Source organism: Chrysemys picta, chromosome 8 (assembly GCF_011386835.1).
Source record: "Chrysemys picta bellii isolate R12L10 chromosome 8, ASM1138683v2, whole genome shotgun sequence".
NCBI lineage: Eukaryota > Metazoa > Chordata > Testudines > Emydidae > Chrysemys > Chrysemys picta.
The window spans coordinates 89,962,430-89,984,855 of NC_088798.1; the positions used below are offsets into that span (position 1 = coordinate 89,962,430).

At 47.9% G+C, this 22,426-nt stretch overlaps 1 protein-coding gene across 3 annotated transcripts in view; it reads left to right on the plus strand.

Annotated features, from left to right (window-relative positions):
- STK10 (serine/threonine kinase 10) overlaps positions 1 to 22,426 on the plus strand; it is an 82,864-nt gene that overhangs the window by 51,266 nt on the left and 9,172 nt on the right. For all 3 annotated transcript variants that reach the window (XM_005298050.5, XM_065555897.1, XM_008179536.4), the window contains 11 exons: positions 2,457 to 2,606; positions 4,911 to 4,983; positions 5,870 to 6,064; positions 6,210 to 6,291; positions 8,294 to 8,428; positions 11,262 to 11,840; positions 17,522 to 17,652; positions 19,692 to 19,815; positions 21,486 to 21,665; positions 21,920 to 22,012; positions 22,181 to 22,310. In XM_005298050.5, the coding sequence (XP_005298107.2) occupies positions 2,457 to 2,606; positions 4,911 to 4,983; positions 5,870 to 6,064; positions 6,210 to 6,291; positions 8,294 to 8,428; positions 11,262 to 11,840; positions 17,522 to 17,652; positions 19,692 to 19,815; positions 21,486 to 21,665; positions 21,920 to 22,012; positions 22,181 to 22,310 (1,872 nt within the window). The remainder of the gene's footprint in view (positions 1 to 2,456; positions 2,607 to 4,910; positions 4,984 to 5,869; positions 6,065 to 6,209; positions 6,292 to 8,293; positions 8,429 to 11,261; positions 11,841 to 17,521; positions 17,653 to 19,691; positions 19,816 to 21,485; positions 21,666 to 21,919; positions 22,013 to 22,180; positions 22,311 to 22,426) is intronic.

A 22,426-nucleotide genomic window follows, 5' to 3' on the forward strand; every position in this document is an offset into this window, starting at 1 on the left:
CACTGACAGTGCTACACTGACAATGACCTTGTGTGGTCGCGGCGCAGCGCTGGGAGAGAGCTCTCCCAAAACTCTTAAAAAACCACCTTCACGAGGGGCGTAGCTCCCAGCGCTGGGGCACGGTTTACACTGGCGCTTTATAGTGCTGGAACTTGCTGCGCTCAGAGGGGGGCGGTATTTTGTCACACCCCGAGCGAGAAAGTTGCAGCGCTGTTAATTGCCAGCGTAGACAAGCCCTTACATTAATGCCATGAAGCTATCACTTGAACTCCTCCCTTCTACATGTGGGCCCTGCCTCCAATTGAGAGGAGCTGGCCTTTGATTGCTACGAAGCATATTGATGTCAGCTAGAGCAGCACAGTTGCACCCAGCAGCCCCAATTGGCATGTCAGCCCCATTGTGCCAGGCACTGTACAAACCTATATGAAGACAGTCTCTCCCTAAAAAAAAAAAAAAAGGCTCCCCCTGCTGGGGAGTGAGAACAGTGCTCCTGGTCTCTGCTCATCTTGAGACTGTGGGACAAGGCCACAACCTCAATTTTGGTCACTTTCTCCTGGGTTTTTTCCCCCCAGTGTTCATGAAGATCTGACTATTTTCTCCTGCGGAAGTGTGCTGAGCCCAGGCTCATCACTTTCAGTTCCCAGTCTGCAAATCGGAAACATGTGCCTAATTCAGGAAACTTGCCTAAAGAACTGCAGTGTTCTGCTGTGGTGTCCAAATCACCGCATCTTACGGTAGCCTGGCATCCGTGTTCGGGGGCAAGGACGCCCGGTTGATAAGGGACGATGCACTCTCTGCTGCGAAGCTGCACTCACAGTGCTGGGGCTGTGGTATGGATTTGCTATGGTTGAGCTTTCCAGCTGAATGGTAGGTCCCAGCAGGGCAGGAGAGCTCCAACCCATCTAACAGAAACTAGGGAAGCTAAGTCTCTTGGGGCTCTAGACTCCTGTCTGATCAGGCCTGGTATCTCCTGTTTCATAGACAGCCAGCCTTGCAGAGGATATGGTTTAGAATGGGGGAGGGAGGAAACAGGTATTACAAAATCCTACCTGACTGGCCTGGCCATACTAGCCAAGGGATGGTGATGTTGCCATAATCTCCCAGTTCCATTGTTACCAGTATCGGGGTATATTAAATAGGTGATTGGGGATCGGGAAAGGCTGCTGCCCATGTAGGTAAATCAGTCCCAAGAGGGTCTGACTAAGAGTTTAACAGTAGAGGTGGTCTAGAAAACGAGGGGTGGGAAAATCATGACCATTTACATTTGCCTTTGACTTTGTCTATAGTACGCTCCTGAACAGCTGTGCATTGAAAGCCTTGCTTCGGCCCGGGTCGTAGCTGAGGCTCACTGAAAATCTCCAGCCTTGAGTTACTGAAGGGCAGGGGGAGGTGGAAAAGCAGGGAGAAGAACAAAACAGCTGAACCAGCCTCTTTTCTCTGATTCTGTGATTAAGTTCCTTGGCTTTGAATGAATGGTTGTCCTACTTAACATAAGCTCCCTTCAGTCCTTGAGTCTGCCCCCTCCTTTGGTGTACAATAGGCTATTCTAGCTGCCCGGAACACATCTACATCTATTCCAGCTGCCCGGATCTGCAGGTTCCAGTATTGTCCATTTTTTACTAAACTTTGGGCACAGAGGGAAGATTAACACAAGGAGGCTGGGTGGGGAGAGGGGAGTGGAGGCCTGACTCTTCTCAACATTCTGCAAGGTAGATGGTTTGCTGAGATGGGGCCTTGGGATAAAGGTCATAGAGTGAGGATCTCCCTGATGGGTGGGGGAGAGCGCACAGGAGCATAACTTTGTTTCTTGGGCGTCCCAACGAGCTGCAGAAATAGAAGGCTGCTGTAGTTACCGTTGGGCCGACAAATGTATATGAATTGTGCATGTGTCTGGTGACTAGGCCTAGCACCGCTCAGGTCACGTCTCCCCCTGTGCCCACACTGTCTTGTGGCCAGCTTCTCACTGTTTGGGGCAAGGATTGCAGTCCTCCTTGCCTTAGTGTGCAAATCCGTATCCCAGTGCAGATTCTGGGGTCTTCTGCAATTGGAATTCAGGTCTGTTCTCTCCACGGTGCCCCAGTGGTGAGTACTTGTGTCCAGCCCTCAAGGTGGGAAATCAGACTCCCTTTTAGGATTCCAAGGATGACTGATCTATAGGTTTCCCTCAAAGGGAAATGTGTGTATCATCTGTGATGCTCCTCGTGCCAGTTGACCCCCTGTGTGTCCCGCGGGTTCAATAGTACACCAGTTCTGAAAGCATGTGGGAATATTGTGCTGTGAGCTTAGGGAATTAACTTTCTCAATACTAGAGTGTTTTGTATTGGTGTCCCACTGACCTAACAGATGTATAGTGGCCATATACAGTCTGCTGCACAGGGTCTGGGGCACAGGCTGCATCTGTTGCTCAAGTGAAGCCTCTCTAATCCCCTCTTGGTTTAACTGCTGTCTCTCTGCAGAGTTGGATCGAGGCCTGACGGAACCCCAGATTCAAGTGATTTGCCGCCAGATGTTAGAGGCTCTTGTCTACCTCCACAGTAAAAAGATCATCCACCGTGACTTAAAGGCCGGCAATGTACTACTGACCCAGGATGGAGATATCAAACTCGGTGAGCTTTTAGTTGGGCTGTCACAGAGAGAGAAGATGGGTGCATGCTTGCTAGGTGTATAATTCTGAATTGGTGGCGATTCAGTCTCCCCTGAGTAGCTTTGCTGTACTTGTGACTGTATTGTAATAAACTCTTAGCAACTGTGCATAGTCTCTTACAAGCCACATTTTAAGAAGCCGTGGTTGTTATCTGTACGTCAGAAACAAAACTTCAGGTTGACATTTTTTCAAAGGCAAAATATCCCTCCAATGGGAGAGAGGTAATGTGCACTGGTTTGTAAGGGTCTCCTGCTCTGAAGCCTTGCTTCTCTTCCTTATCTATTGGGTATGGTTATAGGAGGAAGGGGGCAGGCTTGATGTCACTCGGTAGGATACATGCTTGAGGCAAAATCTGCTGTGAAACTAGCCAGTGTGTTTAATCTGAGGAGTTTACTTAATACCTGGTGGAAGTAAAGATGCTGGGAAATGTTCTGCATACTACTGGGGCAGAAGGCTAGAATGGAAGGAAGACAGTTGGAAGGAATAAAGTAATTGCTGCTTGAGCAACACCGGCTGCCTACTGGCTGCAACTCAGCTTTCAGAAACATGCTGCTCTATAGATTTTCTTTAACCTGAAGCTCAGGTTTGGCAGCTGAGCAAATGGGAGATGGGAATGAGGAAGGGGAGAATGTGTCTCTCTCTTTCCCATCAGCTCTCATGTAAAGGGATTTCCTACGGGGAGGAAGTGTTGGTCTGGCTTGCAGATCCTTCAGGAAATCGCTTCACCAGGTCTTCCGCCTGAACGTCTTCGGGGTACTGTAACACGCTGGCTTGTTGAACAGTCACTCAGGGTCAGGCAGCGGCTTTGGATCGTGCATTATGAATTCTCCACTGAAAAATGTATCACAAGTGATGCCAACACTTGCAGAATTTTCCTGCTGTTCTGCAATTGTGGTTACAATAGCGAAAGGAATAGAGTTGTGTTACGTGTAGGGCATCTCTCTTCTGTCCAGTCACTCGTTGCAATGATGGTTCTGCTGTTGTTTTAATCACTGTTTGTTTTGTTTCACATCTTGCAGGATGCCCAGAAATTGTACTTTGGGTGTGAAACATGTGCAAAGCAAAAATAGGCAGTATTCTACAGTCTCCCCTTTCCCAGGAGAATATCAATGCTAGAGTAAGGTGCCAGACTGGCACGGCTGGAGACTGGACTAATTCCTCTATCCACAGAGCAGGCCTGGCACAAGGCAGGGCAAGCTTCCCTAAAGAGCTGCTCTGCCAACATGCTGTGAGCCTGAGTTGAATTGACCTTCTTCTACTCCTTAGGGATGAGAGGCAATTCATTCTCTGCAGGCCAGCCCGTATTGCACAAGGCCTCTCTCTTGAAGCTGCTAACAGGAATGATGGTGCTGGTAGTGATGATGGGCTTTTATGATGCTTCTGGGAACAGGACTGAGATCTGTTCCAGTTAATTACATGTGAACCAGTGAACTGTCAACCATTTAAATCTTCCTATGGCCTTGGGATCAGCAATCCAGAATCACTTGACCCTTCTAAGTCAGCTCTTTAAGGGATATATGATGGGATGGGGGAAGGAATCTTCCAAAGAGACGAAGAACCACAGAGACAAGGCTGGGCTGAAATGAGAGCAAAACTGATGATCTCTTAGAGTCACGAGAACGGCCATACTGGGTCAGATCAATGGTCCATCTACCCCGGTATCCTGTCTTCCAACAGTAGCCAATCCCAGATGCTTCAGAGGGAACGAACAGAACAGGGCAATTATTGAGTGGTCCATCCCCGTTATCCACTTCCAGCTTCTGGCAGTTAGAGGCTTAGGGACACCCAGGGCATGAGGTTGCTTGGGTAGTCTTATTGAGTTGGTTGGTGCTGGCTAAAGTGTCTCTTCTGTAGCAGGCACAGAATGCTTCCTGTTAACCAGGAGGGAGATGGCTAATGTCACTCGATAATTACCATTTGTTGGGTTGCAGGGAAGGGAAAGGAGGTAATTTTGACTCTTTGCCTTATTTATGTCTCAAAAGTAAGACTTCTTGTTAACAAGTTGTGCCTCTAAGAGACTTAGCAAATGGGCTTGCATGGAGTATCTGCTCTTTCATGTCTTGCAAAGAGGTCCATTAACCTGGAGAAATATTCTTAGGGTCTCACGGGTGGAAGGAACTCATGCACTCATAGGTACATTTAATTCACAATATTTGGTCTAGAGAGGATGCATATTCATACTGCACAGCACTCGTGCCTTTGCTTTACAATTCTGAAAGGCCTTTTGGTTCTTTTCGAGCATCTAATGTGATTAATCTCTTTGCAGCTGACTTTGGAGTGTCTGCCAAAAACATTAAAACTTTGCAGAGACGAGATTCCTTCATCGGGACCCCTTACTGGTGAGTAAACTGGCTTGTTCAGCAGCCTTATGTTGAAAGGTGAATTCAGTGGGAGCTGTGCATTTTCAGCACCTTTTGGAGGTCAGTCCGGAAATCTAGAGTAAAACATTGTCTTGCTAGGGACGAGAATGTGATCAACGTAGGGTCCACTTAACCAGGTTGCCTTATCAAGTGTGGATTGGAGGATTTTAGCATATGTTCAGAAATCTTAAAAAAATAACTAAAATATCTGTTCCATACCCTCTCTGCTTTCAAGAGTCTCCCCAACTGTGTTATCATAAAGGGGCAGCAAGGAGTGTGTTGGGGCAGCTGGAGACAAACAGGAATGCTCTTCAGAATACTCTTCTGTTGGAATGGCCCCCTCCCTCCAACCCAGTGCAATTCCTACAACTTGGAAGTGGGTGGAATCTGGGACATGTGCTCTCTCTCTCCTTCCTCCTCCCCCACCACATATGGTGGAATGTTCTTTGAAGCAGCTCCAAGTGCATGGGAGCCACAACTCACTCCAGGAATTTAATCTCTAAATCACCCTTGTGCTGAAGGAATGGGATCAATGAGCATTAATTTATTGTCTGAAGTAGCATCCCTGCCAGATGTCACCGCCCTGGAGGTTTTCACAGACTGCCTAGGCGCTCTCTGCTGATCTGGGAATGGGGGAGGAGGAGGGGAAATATGGGTCTTGTCAAACCGTGGGAAAGCTGCTGTTCCCCCTTGGCTAGCTGTGAAGTCCTATTTCAGGTGAAGGTGCAGTGTTGCAGATCAATGAGATGGTTTAAATACTGACTCCTGGGGCTTGTGTGCAGTCAGGCTACTCTTGGAAACATGCTTGTGTTGGTAGCAGGATGCCTCAGACAGTCCCCATTCCCCCTTGTGCTTGCCCTCGCAGGATGGCCCCTGAGGTGGTGATGTGTGAAACCATGAAGGACACTCCCTATGACTACAAGGCCGACATCTGGTCCCTGGGTATAACGCTGATAGAAATGGCCCAGATAGAGCCCCCTCACCATGAACTCAACCCCATGCGAGTCCTGCTGAAGATTGCCAAATCTGACCCTCCCACTCTCAACTGCCCTTCTAAATGGTAAGAAGACAAATGACTACTGCACGTATGAGAGCACGGAAGCTCTTTGCTGTGGCTTCCCAGTGATGCTGGGCTCAGCTGTTTGCGCTGCGTGCTATGCAGACTCCATCCAGGGAGTTCCTTGCCAATCATTATGTGTTTTAAGGTCCCCAGAGTTCAAAGACTTCCTGAAGACGGCACTTGATAAGAACCCTGAGACTCGGCCAAGTGCAGCACAGCTACTGGAGGTAGGCAGATGTCCTCAGGGGAGCTGACCCTTCAGACTGGCCTTTGTGTTGCATGTTTAACTTATCTTGGAGTCTGCTAAGCACTCCACAGGTCTAAGTAATCTATGCACATCCCAAACCTTGTCTTAAGCAAAACTTACTGGTCTTCCCTAGTTTTACAGTCCACTTGTACTTCTCCAGGGTCTCTCGCTGTGCTGGTAACACCCTCTTACAGGCAGACTGACCTATGAGCTTTGTTGTGTCTGTTTGTTGAAAGTCTGTGCCTGGACAAACTCTCTGGTATGATCAGAATGCTCTGTGCACTTGTGCAACAGACAGTAATTTAGGGGTAATGCTTGGGGTCCTTCTTAGCCAAAGATCAGCAAGGAGTGGGAGTGATGTACATAGTATTTGGGGTAGAGGTTGCAAGTTGTTTAGCACCCACTACTGACTAATTCATGCAGTGCCTTTAGGGCTAGCTTCCTACAACAGTATCCTGTCTGGTCACCTGAATGTCTGGAGGGGACAAGATATTGCAGTTGCCAGATGACCTAGTTGGGGGGATCGTCCAGGGAGAAGCTTCTGCCATAAACTGAAAATGGAAAATAATCTGAATGCTTAAACACCAACGGCCGGAGCCTCGGGCTGATCAGCAACTGGAGAGTTCGCACTCTAGCCCAGGTTGGCTGGGCATTTGATTGTACAGTGGATTTCTGTGCTGTAGACGCAGAAGATCGGTGTTAAGGTTGCACAGGCCATCTTAATCTGTCACTTCCTGACATTTGGCTACTTCACTCAGAAGCATTGGCCTTTTGTACGGAATATCCATAACGAAGTCTAACGATCAAAGTGTAGGCCTGTTGCCATTTCCTCCCCCCGTCTCTCTTTTAGATTGTCCCTGCCCCAGAATACACAATCTCATGCTACGTTTTGGGCACTACAGCATTCAAAAGCTGTTCCCATTGAAGCCAATGACAAAACTGTGCTTGACTCCAATGGGAGCAGGAATGGGCTCTGATTTCCCAGACATGCCAAGCTGGCAGATGCTGTTTGAAGTTAAATTCACATCTCCACCCTCACCCTTCAAAAACGTAAAACGCTAAATGCTTTTTACCGCTATCTGAATAACTTGTATGGTGCTGGTGTATCTTCTTCATGCTTCACGCTCTACACAGTGGTCAGTCATGTGGTTTTGTTTGATGAGCATTTCATTTGGTATGTAATGTGCCTCTTTAAATCAGCTTCTGATCTGGAAAATTGATAGTTCTGGCCTAATAACCCTGAGTGGATGAGAGAATGCCTTAGCCTGTGGTTTGCCACCCAGAAAAGTTCGACTGGGGGTGTGTTTACCTTAGTCAATAACAGGAAGTATACAGTGTACTCCCTGGCCTCTTGATGAAGCTTAGCACAAATGCATGCTCTGTGTGTGCCTAGGGATTTGACTGCAATTTCCATTACACATCTCTCCACTCTGTTTACACATATGGTTCTTAAAGATGCCACTCTCCTTCAGATGAGACCCACACCGTGCATGCATCACGGAGACACTCCCGAGTCATTCGGTGTCAAGGAGAGGGCATCGTACCGTATCCCTATGGCAGCAAGTGCCTTTTGTTTAAATGCCACTGTTGCTCTGTTTGGTAAATGTTAACGCTGTATTTTGCAAGGCTGCATAGTGTTTAGGACATTTGTATCCACATGCAGTCCCTCATACCTTGTATCACACACAACTGAGTTCAAAACAACGTAAAGCTCTGGATTTATATCCACAAATAGGCACAGTTAACGGCTGCAACTGTCTTTAACTGCCAGGCTTTCTGATCTCTGGCGGGACATTTGAATCCACGGTGCCAACAAGGCGGATTGGGCTTATTTCAACCTAGGAAAGCTAGTAATGCTAGCTAGCGGGGGAGGGCCTTAGAAACTGACTCGAAATGGAAAATAAACTGAGTCTGTTTGCCCCAGTGTTCTCTCACACGGAGAGGTGGGAATCTTTCTAACACGTGTGTGATTGGGTTTGCAGCATTCCTTCGTTAACAAGGTCACCAGCAACCGAGCCCTGCGCGAGCTGGTGGCGGAGGCAAAGGCCGAAGTGATGGATGAAATTGAAGACAATCGGGAGGAAGGAGAAGAGGATGAATCATCGGAACCTCTATCTGTAAGCGCTGTTCTCTCCCTCTACTCAGCCTCTCCTATTTCTTAGAGGGTGGAAAGTTCCTGTAAAGTGGCTGTAAAGGTGCAGGCTGGGAGAGCAGCAGGACAAAGTTGCTGCAGGAAACTGTCGGGATTGAAAGGAATAGCTTCTTTTTTTAACCATCTCTGCCTCAGACTCCCGTTGAGGAAAAGCTGCTGCCTTGTTAAGTCCATTCAGCTGGACAGGAAGTCAGGGGTGGGGACCGCAGTTCCATGCCTGCTCAGGGTACTGGAAAATAATGCAGCTGGAGGGACGCCAAGTTTTCCCTTGAGAGGAGGAACCCACAATTGTTGCTGCTGCTGGTAATGCCGGGCTTTCAGCAGGATGGCAGCACTAGTGCGGCCTGGCTAGCTGGCTTCAAGGGCAGGGAAAGCATTCCCCTCTGCTGACCCCCCTCCAGTTATGCAGTGCTCTTGTCAGTGGTAGCTGAAGCAACAGCCGGTTGCTCTGGGATCAGGGCACTGCTGACTGTGTTAACATCATCCTGGCAGCACTGGGTTCCGGTTCATGATGTGCTGCTAGGGGGTTTCTTGAGATGGGTCACCCCGAGGAGCGCAGAACAGAGGGGAAACGGCAGTTTTGACTCAGAACAAAGGCTAGAATAACCAGGCCAGTTTGATGACTTAGCAAGAAGTATTCTAGGCCTGGGAGCTGTCTATGTGCTCCACTCATACTTCCAGGCCCCACGGGATGCAGGGGGAGGGCCATGGGGTCATGACTTTACCTCCAGGCTTAAGGGAAGAAAGGTGAGTGCCATGCCTTCATGCCCCTTCTCCTCTCCCCGGTCAATGTAAGCAGTAATAAGTGCATCTGAAGTGGTCCAGTGCTGTTCCAAGAAGATGGTGAGCAGGGCATGGACTAGGGAGGCAGGGGCAGCTTGGGGCTGGACAGCACAAGGTAGAAATGGAGACAGAAAATTCAGCAAAGTGGCAGAGAGACGTAACCAGTAGATCCAGGACAGGGGGCTGGCAGAGCTGCCTCCGATGCCCGTGTCTAAGGCTCTTGGGAGCAGGCCAGAATGTGGCTTTCCCAGAACCTTTGTGGGAGAGATGCCAGCAGGATGTCAGGATTTTTCTGATCCAAGAGGGACTTAAACGCCCACTGCGTGATCACTGTTGAAATTGGACCCAGCTCCAAAAGAGGAGCTATTAAAACCCAGTGTTGTTAGCCAAGAGAAGAGAGCCGCAGCAGTCTGGGCTGAGCACGGTATCTTGGGAAAGAGCCCAAACTCCCCTGCCAGGATTTCACAGCCGTACAAGCTCAAGAGCAAAACCCAGCTAAACACACTGCACCTGGGTCCGTTTCTCCTGCACAATCACAGCTTCCCCCAGGAAAGCTCCTGGAGCAAAAGCCACTTGGCTTCAGCACTTGCAGTGTCTAAAGATACATCTACACTGCACACTCCTTATGGCAGCGTGTGGAGTATATACACTGCACACACCCCTAGCACAGGTATAAATAGCAGTCTAGACGCTGAGGCACTACTTAGGCATATAAAGACACTCCAGAGCTTCAGGTTATTACCCTACATGGCTCTCTGCACATCCAAGTAGTGTTTTCCCCTGTTTACACTGCTACAAGTAGGTCGTGCCCCACTGCCTTCCCATTGCTGCAAGAGAGGCTCTGGTAGTGGAGAAAGGCTCAGGCAGCCTTTCGCTGTCCCGTGTAGCTACACATCGTGGTATGGACACAACCTGCTTTTCACTGCAGCATGTAGCTACGCATACCCTACATGCTGCTGTCAGTGTGTGCAGTGTAGATGTAGCCTAAAAGGAGCTGGCAGAATGAAGGGACAATGGGGTAACTCTCTTCCCTGTGCCTTGCTGTTAGCTGTCTCCCAAAGGGATCACCTAGCAATGCCCTGCTTCCCTGTGCAAGCATTGATAACCCAGAAACCAGCTCTAGTGGAGCAATATAGCTCTTCTGGGTCTCCTACGGTGCTGGTTATTCGTGGGCCATAAGGAGTATTGTCCTTCCATGTTACACTGTGACAGACCTCTGGAAAATGCTGAGGTCAGCACACGTGGCTAGGAGATCCAGATCCAAATATTCCAGGTGCTCTTTGCCTGCTGAGCCCAGGTGTACAGCATTGACATTGGGACTCAAACCATCACTCCTCCCCAGAACGCAGGCTCTTCCCGTGGACTCCGTTTGCTGGACCACATTGTGGCAGCATTCAACATAACACTTCGTTAGAACTGGGGGCGGCAGTTTTCCCAAACTTCTGACCCTCATCCCCAAGCTAACTAGAGTCTGACTGGTGCAAACCAAACCTGTGCATGCCACTGTTCTGATGTGTGAACCCTGCGGCATCTCAGGGCCCAGGCACAGCCCAAGAATCCTGGCTCTAAAAAAAGAAAAAGTTTGAGAGGAATGAACATATTGCATAAGGCCAGTGATCCGTCTAGTCTTATCAGACTTTGATGGTGGCCAGTTCCACATGCCTCAAGGGTAAAGTGTTTAAAACCTCCCATGGGGAACAATAATGCAATATAATGACCCCGGGGAGACCTTTCTTCCTAAGCCCCATGCAGCTAATGGCTAGCTGAGTCCTAAAGCATGTGGGCGTCTATCTCTTGTGAATGTAAGTTAATATAAAGAGGTGGGGGTTGGCAGGAGGAATACCAGTTCAGTGCATTAGTGAGAGTGGTAGACGTGCATCTTTCCCTAAGAAGCACCCACAGTCTTGTGTTGCTCAGGTGCTCAGTTGGGTCTCCTCGCTTGTGTGATCTGAGTTTCACTCTGATGCTGTGTGTGCCTCAGCTCTGTCCCATCGCTCTCTTCCTTGTCCTTTCAGCCCTCTGGGACTCACAAGCGAGGCCCCTCCGAGGTGAGTCAGCTGAGTTTTGAGGGAGAGAAACCTCCAGAGTCCCCCTCCCCACTGGAGATGAATGGACCCAAATTATCCGTGGAGCCGGCCATGAAGTCTGTAGACAGGCAGAGAAACAGACTCTCAGATGAAGGGATTGGCAGCGAGAACTCCATGAAAACCACCAGCAGCTCCGAGTCGTCCGGGACAGAGTATAGCAGAACAGCCGCCAGCACCCAGGAAGAGCCAATCACCAACCCCCAGTCAGGATTGTTGGATGACAAGGTTAATCCAATGGAGGAGAGAAGCCGCCAAAGCAAGCACCTGGAGCCAGGGAACAAAGAGCGTAAAAGCATTGGGAACTGGCCGGAGAGCAGCCACCTGGAAAATGCTGCTGGGGAAAAACTTGCCAATGGGAATTTGGATTCTCCTATTCGGTTTGCCAGCAGTAGGTCCAAGAGGGATTCGGATTCTGGCAGCACTTCTGCTTCGGAAAGCATGGACCTCACCATCTCTCTGTCTGCTGATCTGTCCCTTAACAGGGAGAGTGGATCACTGTCCCTGAAGGTAAGGTAGGGGGCATTAATCAAAGATTAAAAGTTGATTTTAATCTGGAACTCAATATTCAGACCTCAGCATTGAGACCCTGTTAGACTTCCCTGACTCCTTCCAGACAGCCCCCTTTCCTGATGCACCTGGCAAACTTTGGGTTTTTTTTCCCCCTCGGGATGGTGATGATCTTTCACCAGGGAAGAAAAAGGGAGTTGTCCCTAGTGTATGATACCCTGGTGATGGGTGGGGTAGATAAAGATTAATAGTGCAGGGATTTGGTTTTGCTTAGTGTTTAATTGCTGAACACTGCAGAAAGGATCAGCAAATTATCATCCCAGCAGAGGCAATCATAAAACTCATCAAAGCGCCCCAGTTTCAGTTTCCAGGTAGGTGACACTGTAATAAACACCAAGCCACAAAATAATTCCAGTCTCCATCCAAAGCTTTCAGCAATAGAGTTTGAAATGGGTACCAACCCCATAGGCTGGGGAGTAGCTTTGTTTAAGGGCAGATAATGTACCTGGAAGCAGAGGTTGTATAGTGTGTAATGATTATTAATCTGTGGTATGGGGAATTAGCCTAACCGCTACTTCCTTTAAACATGTACTTTCTCAATGTTGCATGCTCTTTTCCTTGACACTTGCAGATTCCAAGCCAGTGAAATCTAGTTAAGGTTTTACATTCTGCAACTAATTATAGTCTTTGGTAAATCAGCGGGAAACCTGAAGCTGACATAATTGCTCCAGCCTCTCCCTTGCGGGGACTTAACAGAGTCTGTGAACAAGTCCCAGCCTGAAAAACAAAATAACTAAATTGCACCTTTGTACAGTGCTGATTAGCCTATTTCTCTCCCCTACACACTGATAAAAAGACAACTTAATTTGGTGTAAGCTTTGGGTAGAGATCACTTGTGATTTTCTCAAATGTGCCATGTCTCTGGCCTAGCTTGTATCAGAAGTTAAACTGTTCTTTGCACTCGGATCTTCAAGCAGTCTTGGCTTTTAGGGAGGCCAGTGAGGACGATCGCAAAGCTCAGCGTGAGGGGTCAGTATTGCTTTGATCGAGGAGGCAAAATAAATGAAGTGACTATTTGCTGAGTCCTGGAAGGAGAAGCGAGGTGCAGTGTGACTCAGAGAGCCACAGATGTGTGTATTGCACAAGATCTTTGTCCAGTTGTCTGTGCAAGTGATGGTTTCCAGGTGTAGAAACATGCCCAAATAGCATTCCTAACAAAATTCCTCCTCCAGCTCTGCTCTCCTGCTGGGAGAGGAATAATTGGCACTTCCCCCTGGAGTCCACAGTTCTGCTAGTGGGGGCTCTTGTGTATGGAAGTCTCATCCCTTCTCTTCAGTCTCCCTGTGATAAATGATCCACTTCCAGAGGCCAGCCAAGAACGTATCATGTGTTAATCGTTCTCCGTGACGGGGGGGAGGATTGTAGGGAGCAATAAGTGAATAGAGATGCTGTTGCGTTTTAGCTAGATGTGTCTCTAACTGTACTGATAGCACCCTCAGAATAAAATTGAGGACATTCTAGCTCTAGTGGAGAGCTTTGGATCCCCTACTGTACTCGCTGGGAAGCAGTAATACTGTCGGAAAGGTCCACGGGACAGTAGGTTGATTTCTATCTTTCATACCCTGCATTTGGGATTCTGGCACCAATTCAGTAAATGAATCTAATCTGAAGTCTTGTACTGCTTTTCCCCCAGTCCGCTAGCGATACATGATGCAGCCTATGCCCCATTCAAAGCACTGCGTGAACATTAATTCTTGCCATACTCCCATGAAGTGGGGAGGCATCATTGTCCCCATCGGTAAAATCCCACCCCTCATATACTTAAGGTGAAGTGACTTGCCCAACTCCAGAAAGGGGGATCCATATCTGAGCCAAAGTTAGGGCTCCAGCGTTCCTAGCTCCCAGCCCTTTGATGGGATCTCCTAGACCATTGCTTGTAATGGCAGAATTCCCCATTGGCTTCTAGATCTTACTGGGCAAGGGCATTTTGCTACAAACTTGTGTAGAACATTTCATTTTTGCCCTAGTATGCAACCAATTGCAAGTGTGGCTTTTAGTGGCTCTTTTAAAAGTTCTCATGTGAAAGCAAAGCTCAGGCACAAACTGCTTCTCTGTGCCTTGATTCTGAGAGGTGCTGAGCCCCTCATTCACATTTTCAGTCCTTCTGGATGGAGGTCTGTGTGCTGAATTCCCTTCCTCCCAGCTGGGCAGCGGGGAGGGGATCAGTGAGCCTGTGCTCTGCAGATGATGTTTCTAGCATGCTTTGGGATTTCCAGGGGGCTCCCATTTACATTCAGGGGAAGTTGCTGTGCTTGTCTGTTTATTTCATGTACTGACCAGATGCCGGGGGCAGCTGAAGGACATTGGGGGGGTGGTCTTCACTGCCTGCTCGTTGTCCTCCAGATGGAATCTCAAAACTTACAGACGTTGCTAGATGGAGCCCCATGTGCATTGCACTGAATCATACAGGACTAAGGGCTTGTGTATGTGGAAAGTTGCACTGAAATAATGTAGGGTGTGAATTTAAACCAATATCACTAACCCTGTGCAATTGTCTGTGTGTGGATGCCCTTATTCTAGTCTGAGCTGTAGAGACACCTAAAGTCAAGGTTGCCCAACACTTTCCATTATAAGACCTGGGTTTTAGTTGCTTATAACTCTTTGCCAAACAAAAACCATTTTGGCTGAAATTTTCCATGCTGGATGTCTGCCTTGGGTTGAATCTTTTTGGAAACCTCAGCAAAAATGGTTCAGTTGTTTCTGATAATGAGATTAGGGACCAGGAGGGTGGGGCTGGGACTGGCTGGGCAAGGAGACTAGGACAGGGAGCCTGGAGATTGTGGAGGGGAGACTGGGATGAGGACACAGGCTGGAGGAAATAGGGACAGAAAGGTCTGTGACCACTAGAGGGTACACTCCCCTTCAGAAGCTAGTACGGAACCTGAGATTCCTGTATCTCAACATTCCTCTGCTGTCAGTAAATATCTGCAGAATTGGATTCGGCCCCTAGTGCACAGTTCCTATGTAATATTGTGCAAGTTAGTTAAACCGGACTTTTCACAAGTGCCACTAACTGTGTTCCTCATTTTCGGAGTGCCCAGCGTGTTACTCAGCTGCAAATGAAGTCAATGGGAGCAGTGCTCTGAACTTATAAAGAGCTCTATTATGCTAAGTACACTGAAAAATCATGCCCAAGCATCTCACGATGGGCACCTAAAATTAATGGACACGTGATCTTAACTTCTGTCTCCATTCTCCATCTGTAGAATGGAATGATGATGGTATTTAGTACTTGTAGAGCACTTTTCATCAGTAGATCTCAGAGCTTTACACAGTAGGTCAGTATCATTATTTCCTTTTTACAGGTGGGAAAATTGAAGCACAGAGAGGTAAAGTGACTTGCTCAGGGTCATCCAGCAAGCCAGTGGCAGAGTCTAGACTAGAACCCAGGTCTTGAGTCCCAGTTCAGTGTTCTATCCACTAGGCCACACTGCCTCTCTGGAGTATTGTGAAAATAAACTCACTAATCTTTGGAAAGCACTCGAGTACTATATTGCCAAGCACCATAGAAATGCCCTTGAGGAAATTAATAATTCTGTCTTAGAGCAGGAGTTTGAATGCTGTGCAGGTAGTAAGACATGAGGCCACACTGAGATACTGAATAACTGCTCAGTAATTGAGCACTGTGCATTCTGTGCACTGAATGAAGCAGGAGAAATAGTGTATGACCATGTAACTAAAGACACTAGCATAATACGTATGCAGAAATGGACTAAATTAAGGTAGCATGGACAACCTTAATTCTGACATTTCCTAACTTCTGAATGTTTAGCTTTGCAACCATCATGTTCTCTTAACATAGCTATTTGGCTGTAATTTAGGCTACGGGTGCCTTCTTTTGATTTTGAGCTTAAGTAGTTTGCTTACTGACTTAAACCAAATGAACCTATTCTTAGACAAGAATATCCACGCAGCCTTTTGCACCCATGTATTGGTTTGAAAACAGATTTAAGTTATCCTGGCACAACTCCCTCGTATAAACAAGTCCTTTGACTGTTCCTTTCGTTGCTGAATTGAGCAACAAGTTCTTCCTGGGCCCAGTAAACTCTGGGCTTCTCGGGCTCACTGGAAGCTCTTGCAACCTTTTTTCCCTAACGTAGTCATTATTGCTGGGGAAGGTAAAAGAATTGACTCATTCTAGCCTTCCCCTCTTCCTTTCTTTTTCACCCTCCTGCTGTTCCTTCCACCGCTATGGCCACCTTCCAAAATGCCACACGGTTTATGTCATTTCCTTCCCACATTCATGACAAAGAAATCCAGTCACTTGGCCTTATCCTCCAGCTTAACTGTATTCAGATCCTCTGTAAGAACAGATGGCAACTGCAGCCTACTGCACCACTGAACGAGAGAGCGAAAACACCTGTCTCTACCTGTACTAGTGAAAATGAGCCAAAGATTTGCTAGTCTGCTTCTTCCCTGTAAGGAGCTCAGAGCTGCTGGTGATTAGCAAAGTATAAATCTCTAGCAATATAGGGACCCAAATTCTGATCCAGCGGACGAAGCTGGATATCATTCTAAATGCACCAGTTAGGAATTTATGTCCTGACTTTTGAAGGTGCTGAGCGTTCACAGCTCCTGTTGCGTTTAGTGGGAGCCGCAGTGGCTCAGGGTATGTCTGTACCGGAGTTAAAAACCCGCAGCTAGCCGATGCCAGCAGGCTCGGGCTAAGGGGCTGTTTAATTATGGTGTAGACGTTCGGGTCTGGGCTCTAGGACCCTGCAAGGTGGGAAGGTCCCAGAGCTTGGGCTGCAGACTGAGCCAAAATGTCTACGCCGCAATTAAACAGCTCTGCAGTCTGACCCTCAGAAGTCAGTCAGTTGCGGGTATCTAATTGCAGTGTAGACATACCCCCGGCATCTTCGATAAGCTGTGACTTGCTTAAAAAAGGAAAGGTGACAAATGTCGCGTCTGCGGATTCATAGATTCTGAGGACTACTGTGAACATCTAGTTTGACCTCATGTATAACACAGGCCAGAGAATGTCCCAAAAATAATTCCGAGAGCAGATCTTCCAGAAAACCATCCAATCTTGATTTAAAAATTCTGAGTGGTGGAGAATCCACCACGACCCTTGGTAAATTGTTCCAATCCTCAGCCTCTACTGGGACTGCCAACAGGGGTGCCAGTCTAACTTGTCAGTCCAACTTGCCTGAGGAATCTCGCTGCTAAAAGTTTGCACCTTAGTCTCATGATATGAACAAGAGGGACCCTGACGTCAGCCATCTATATGGCTAGGTATGGAGGAGAGAGTTTGACAATCGTTGGATTGCTTCTGTTTTTCTTTTAAGTAATGCTTTTGTACTGAGGATGCTGACTGTCCTAATGTGATACCAATATTTCATTTTAACAATAAATGAGAGCACAGTGTGGATTTGCAGGATGAATGAGGCAAAGCTGTGTGCTTAGTTTTGAATGAGTTCTGTTTATTCTGTTGGGAGGCTGATGTTTCTTTTATTAAAAATGCTAATGGAATTATTTTGAGATCTCTGGTCTTAGTGCTTGGCTGTCATACAGGCCGCTGGCACAGCTTCAGCTCATACCGTGCATTAAACAGTAACCTAGAATTTCATTTCATGACCTTGTTTTTTTTTTTTTTTCCCTTCTCTCCTACTGCATGTTAGGATTCCAGGATACACAACAAGACACTGAAACGGACCCGGAAGTTTGTGGTGGATGGAGTGGAAGTGAGTATCACCACCTCCAAGATCATCAGCGAGGATGAGAAGAAAGATGAAGAGATGAGATTCCTCAGGCAAGTTGGAAGTTGGTCACTGGGAATTTGGGAGGGTTGGCTTGGCTGGCTCCCGGGACTAGCGATGGGACACAGAGCCTTTCACCTGAGCACGTACCCAGTAGTGACCTCAATTCACCACATGGTAGCGAAAATGTTAATGGGAACAGCCCAGCTCACAATGGGCAGCTGTCCACAACGTACAAACCACCTCACTGGCAGTCCCAGTAGAGGCTAAGGATTGGACATTGACAGTGGACATTGAGGTACACTTACACTTAAGGGCCATGCATTCACTGCTGAGGCTTACCAGTGGCATTCTGTGGGAGAAACTTGCACTGCCTCTGTCTTGGCTAAGCCTGTTGTGGATAAACTTACTTCCATTTCCAGAGCCATCAGTGTGACACATCAGCTCAACTAAAACAAACTAATAGAACTTCTCAAGATGCTTTTGTTTGATGGCTTTTGTATTTGCTCAGATAGACTTTTATTAACGGAAGAACTAAGAGGAATTTTAGTATTCGACATGTTCAGGCCCTCGAAAGTTTTGATTCCATTACATTTTTGTAGCCTTCAAGCCTCTAGGATTCTAGTGGGGGGAGAGAGGGCAGTTTCTGGCTTCATTATGATTAGTGGTGATAGTGAAATGTGCTCCCATAAGGTACATTATTCTTCAGCTAGTCTGTTTCCCAAGTGCCATGGGAAATTTACTCTGTTGGAGCAGTCCTGACGCTGCTCCAACTTGCACTGAGGGCCAGGCAGGTGCCAAGTGGCCCTAGAATACAGAGAATGCAAAGATGGCTTAAAGCCACTCTTGTGCACTCTTCTTCCTGCCCAAGTACCGGGAAGAAGTAACTGAAAATTGGGCCCCTGTTTTCATAACTGGCCTGCTCTACCTACACTACTGGGTGTGGTGGGGGGGGGCAAGTGGGACAGAGGAGGGCTTGAAAACTCACAGGTCACTGCACAAAAGTGCATTCAGAGAAAGCTGCCGTTTCACAGGGTTTGTCCAGCAGGTTTAGTGCATTTTCTTTGCATATCTTTTCCCACTTGCAAGTTTCATATCTGGGTTTGTTTTCCTGCTGCTTGTTGGAACGTGCCAAGATATTGATTTTTAAGGCTGGAGTGGAGAGGAGCAGATCTTGTTGGGCAAATTGATTTAATGGGGTGAGTGTGTCTGGATAAGGGAAATTGCTCTAAAGTGGTTTTCCCAGCAGGATTCCTAGACTGTGTGTGGTGTGCTGAAGAGCCTAACGCTAATGCACTGGAGTGAAGGTCACATTGGGAATTTCACTTAAAAACTGTGACTCTTTCTCCCCCCACCCCCACCAGGACATCAGCAATTTCCAGCTGAGCCAGCCTGTAAACCTGGCAAATGGGCATGGATGTGACACTCAGACCAGGCTAGGACTCCCTCATAGATGCTTCAGTGAAAGGCAGATGACTAGATCAGATCCGAGGTGTAACATCTCCTTGGTTCACATGGGAAAACTACCCTTCTCACCATCTGTGTCATGGACTGCCCTCACTCCTGATCTTACGGGATGGGCAGGGCAGCCCTAACAGGCTGAATTGTATTGCAAAGACTACTATAAAGTTAGACTGGATGGGACGTAATAGACCGGTTTTACCCTGCTGGGTAGGAGAGGCTTCTTTCCTACAAGTATATCTTCAAGGGGTTTCTCTACACAAGTTTTAACTGTCCCAAGCAATGGGGCTTCCACTGCTATTCTGCTGGCTAATGGATCTTGCCTGTAAGATTTGATCCTCTTGCCCTTGTGAATATCGCTAACATCCTGCCTTCCTACAGACAGAGAACTGGTGCCATGGAGCCTGGATGCAAATCAATGCGTCTGCATTTACCTCGCTCTCCGAGTTCAAAGCAGTAACCCTTTCCTGATCATTAGGGGGTTGCCTGTGTGGTTGATTGATTTGCACTGTGGTTGAATATTCACTGAAAATGCTATTTCTGCTCCCATGTTATTTCACTTACAAACTGTGCCTGCATGGGGAAGGCACCAAGCCTGGAATTTTACTCGTGTTTTTTTTTAACCTTTTAGGCGCCAGGAGTTGCGGGAGTTGCGCCTGCTCCAGAAAGAGGAACACCGGAACCAGACCCAACTGAACAACAAACACCACCTGCAGCTGGAACAAATGCTGAGGCGCTTTGAACAAGAAATGACGGTAGGTGAGAAGAGGAAGGTGAACCTAAATGTCCTAGCTGGGTTGACTTCTCCTTTGCAACTGTCCTGCAGATACAGAGCGAGAGATGCCATGTACTCTAGGCTAGTCAGCAGAGAGATTCAATGCCTATTGTTACACAAGCCATTAAAAACTAATCCTAAACCCTTGCTCACTCTTCTAAAGCGATGCTGGCTGGATTCACTGTGCTGTTGGAATGCATCACTCAGAGAGGACACAACAATCAAGGAAACCCTATGGGAGCCAGCAGCCCTACGCTGGTTTGCCAGAACCCATTGCTGTGGGCCAGAACTTCCTTTATACCCACCCTATCCAATAGCAAAGGGGAGGTGCTGGGCCAGCTCTTGTGCCCATATTCTGGTGGTGTCAGAGCCGAGCCCATAGGTGAGACTTTGGGTCCTATACACTGAATGCAGGTGAATTGTGCTGTAGTGATTTACAGGCTGTGCGCCCAGCTGCGCCTGCTCGAGGGAGAGGCGTCAGCATGTGTTGAAGTAAATGGATGTTTTTTCATAGCCAAGTCAGTTTTTTAAAAAAAAACCTGTTCAGGAGCCAGCAGATAGGTGTATCCTGCGTCCTGTCAGTAACCCCCAGGTCTGCTTGGAGGCCAAGAGACTATACGCATTTCACATGTTTCCCTAAATATTTAGTCTCTCTTGACCTGTTTGACATGCTGTCCAGTTGAATCCCTCCTTAAAAAGAAGTACCTGCTCACTAAGATTTTTGCCAACATCGTGGTGTGACATGTTAAGGAACAATGATGTGCTCCCTCTACAGTTCTCCTGAGGCACTGAGCAATCAAACCACATCCCACAAGGGCCCGTGCTCCTGCTGATGGTGGTATAATGCTGGTGCGACTCAAGAATAGAGAGAAGACAGATATGTCGGTGAAATGTTGCAGAAGGCAATGTCCTTCAGTGGTTTGCATACCCAGGGATGTTGAGCAAGAAATCTTACATTTGGGTTCCTCCCAGCACCAGTCTCTGCCCAGGATGTCGCTACCAGAAGTATATTGCACGTCAGGAATGAAGTTCGCCTGCTGAGCTGACCAAGCCCAGAGATGGAATAAGGGGGCTTCTGCTGCTCAAGCCCTGGTCTACACTGAGTGGGATGGGGTGGGGGGGGGGGCGGGGGAGAATCGATCTAAGTTACACAACCAACTTCAGCTACGTGAATAACGTAGCTGAAGTCTACTTACTTAGATCTACTTACCGCAGTATCTTCACTGCGGTAGGTCGACTGCTGGCGCTCCCCAATCATCTCCGCCTACGTTTCTCGCTCTGGTGGAGTACTGGAGTTGACGGGAGAGCGCTTGGCGGTCGATTTATCGCGTCTTCACTAGACACAATAAACTGACCCCCCGCTGGATTGATCGCTCCGGAGGTAAGTGTAGACATGCCCAAGATTGAGGTGCATTGGCAGAACTGGGGGTGGGGGGGAGGGAGACACTTGCACAATGCCTGCCCACCCCAGGCTTGGCTCTCCCCAATACAATTAGTATCTCATTTTCATAAACTTCTTGCGTCCACTTATAAAAAGAGGCTCAACTCCTTCAGTGCTCACTATTTTTTTTTTGAGAAAATATAGCCCAGAAAAGGTTTAGTCTGAACTTCGTTCTCTTTCCTCCCCCCTCCCCCACCCCCAAAATATAGGCAAAAAAGAAATTCTACGACACTGAGCTGGAGAACCTAGAACGTCAACAGAAGCAGCAGATCGAGAAGATGGAACAAGATCACTCGATACGCCGGCGGGAAGAGGCAAAGCGCATCCGTGCTGAGCAGGAACGAGATTACAACAAATTCCAGGAGCAGCTTAAGCAGAAGAAGAAGGAGGTAAAAATGGGACAGGGATGGGGAAGAACTGGTTTGCGGTAGCGGTTATGGAGAGCTTTCCTTCCAGGAGTGGATTGCGGCATCCTTACCCAGGGGATATCTTGGAGGCAGGGAGGTGAGAGGCAGCGGTAGCTGTCTTCAGTGGGAGGCTTCTGCTTTTCTCTTATGCCCTAGGATTGTTCCTATAGCCCAGCTCCTGAGGTGGAGCTTCAGCCTAAGTTACCTGCTGAGAAGTCTCCTCTCCTCTCTCAAAGGTCAAGATCGAAGTTGAGAAGCTTCCCCGGTATGTGCGCAAGGAGAGCATGAAGGTGAAGACAGAGGAATTTGTGCAGAAGAAGCAAGTCTTGGTAAGCCCAAGAAAGGATTAGCCCCACACCGAAGAGCAGGGGGGATGCAGGAGAGGGGCACCTGGTGACTTGGCTTCTTACCTCCAAGTGCCACAGGGTTTAAAATACCGAAGGTGCACGTAAAGTTACAGCTGGAAAACAGTTCACTGTACTGGCATCTCCCCCCAGGAACGAGAGTTTGTAGCCAAACAGAAAGAGGATCTGGAGCTGGCCATGAATAATATTACTATGCAGAACAGGAAGGAGATCTGCGACAAGGAGCGTGAGTGCCTGAACAAAAAGCAGCAGCTCATGAGAGGTGAGTGGGATAGAGTGAGGAGGGAGAAAACAAACGCTGTAGTGATGGGTTTATCCAATGTTGGCTCTTCCTACACAACAGATGCTGACATTGCTGCAAGCTGTCAGGAGGATTTA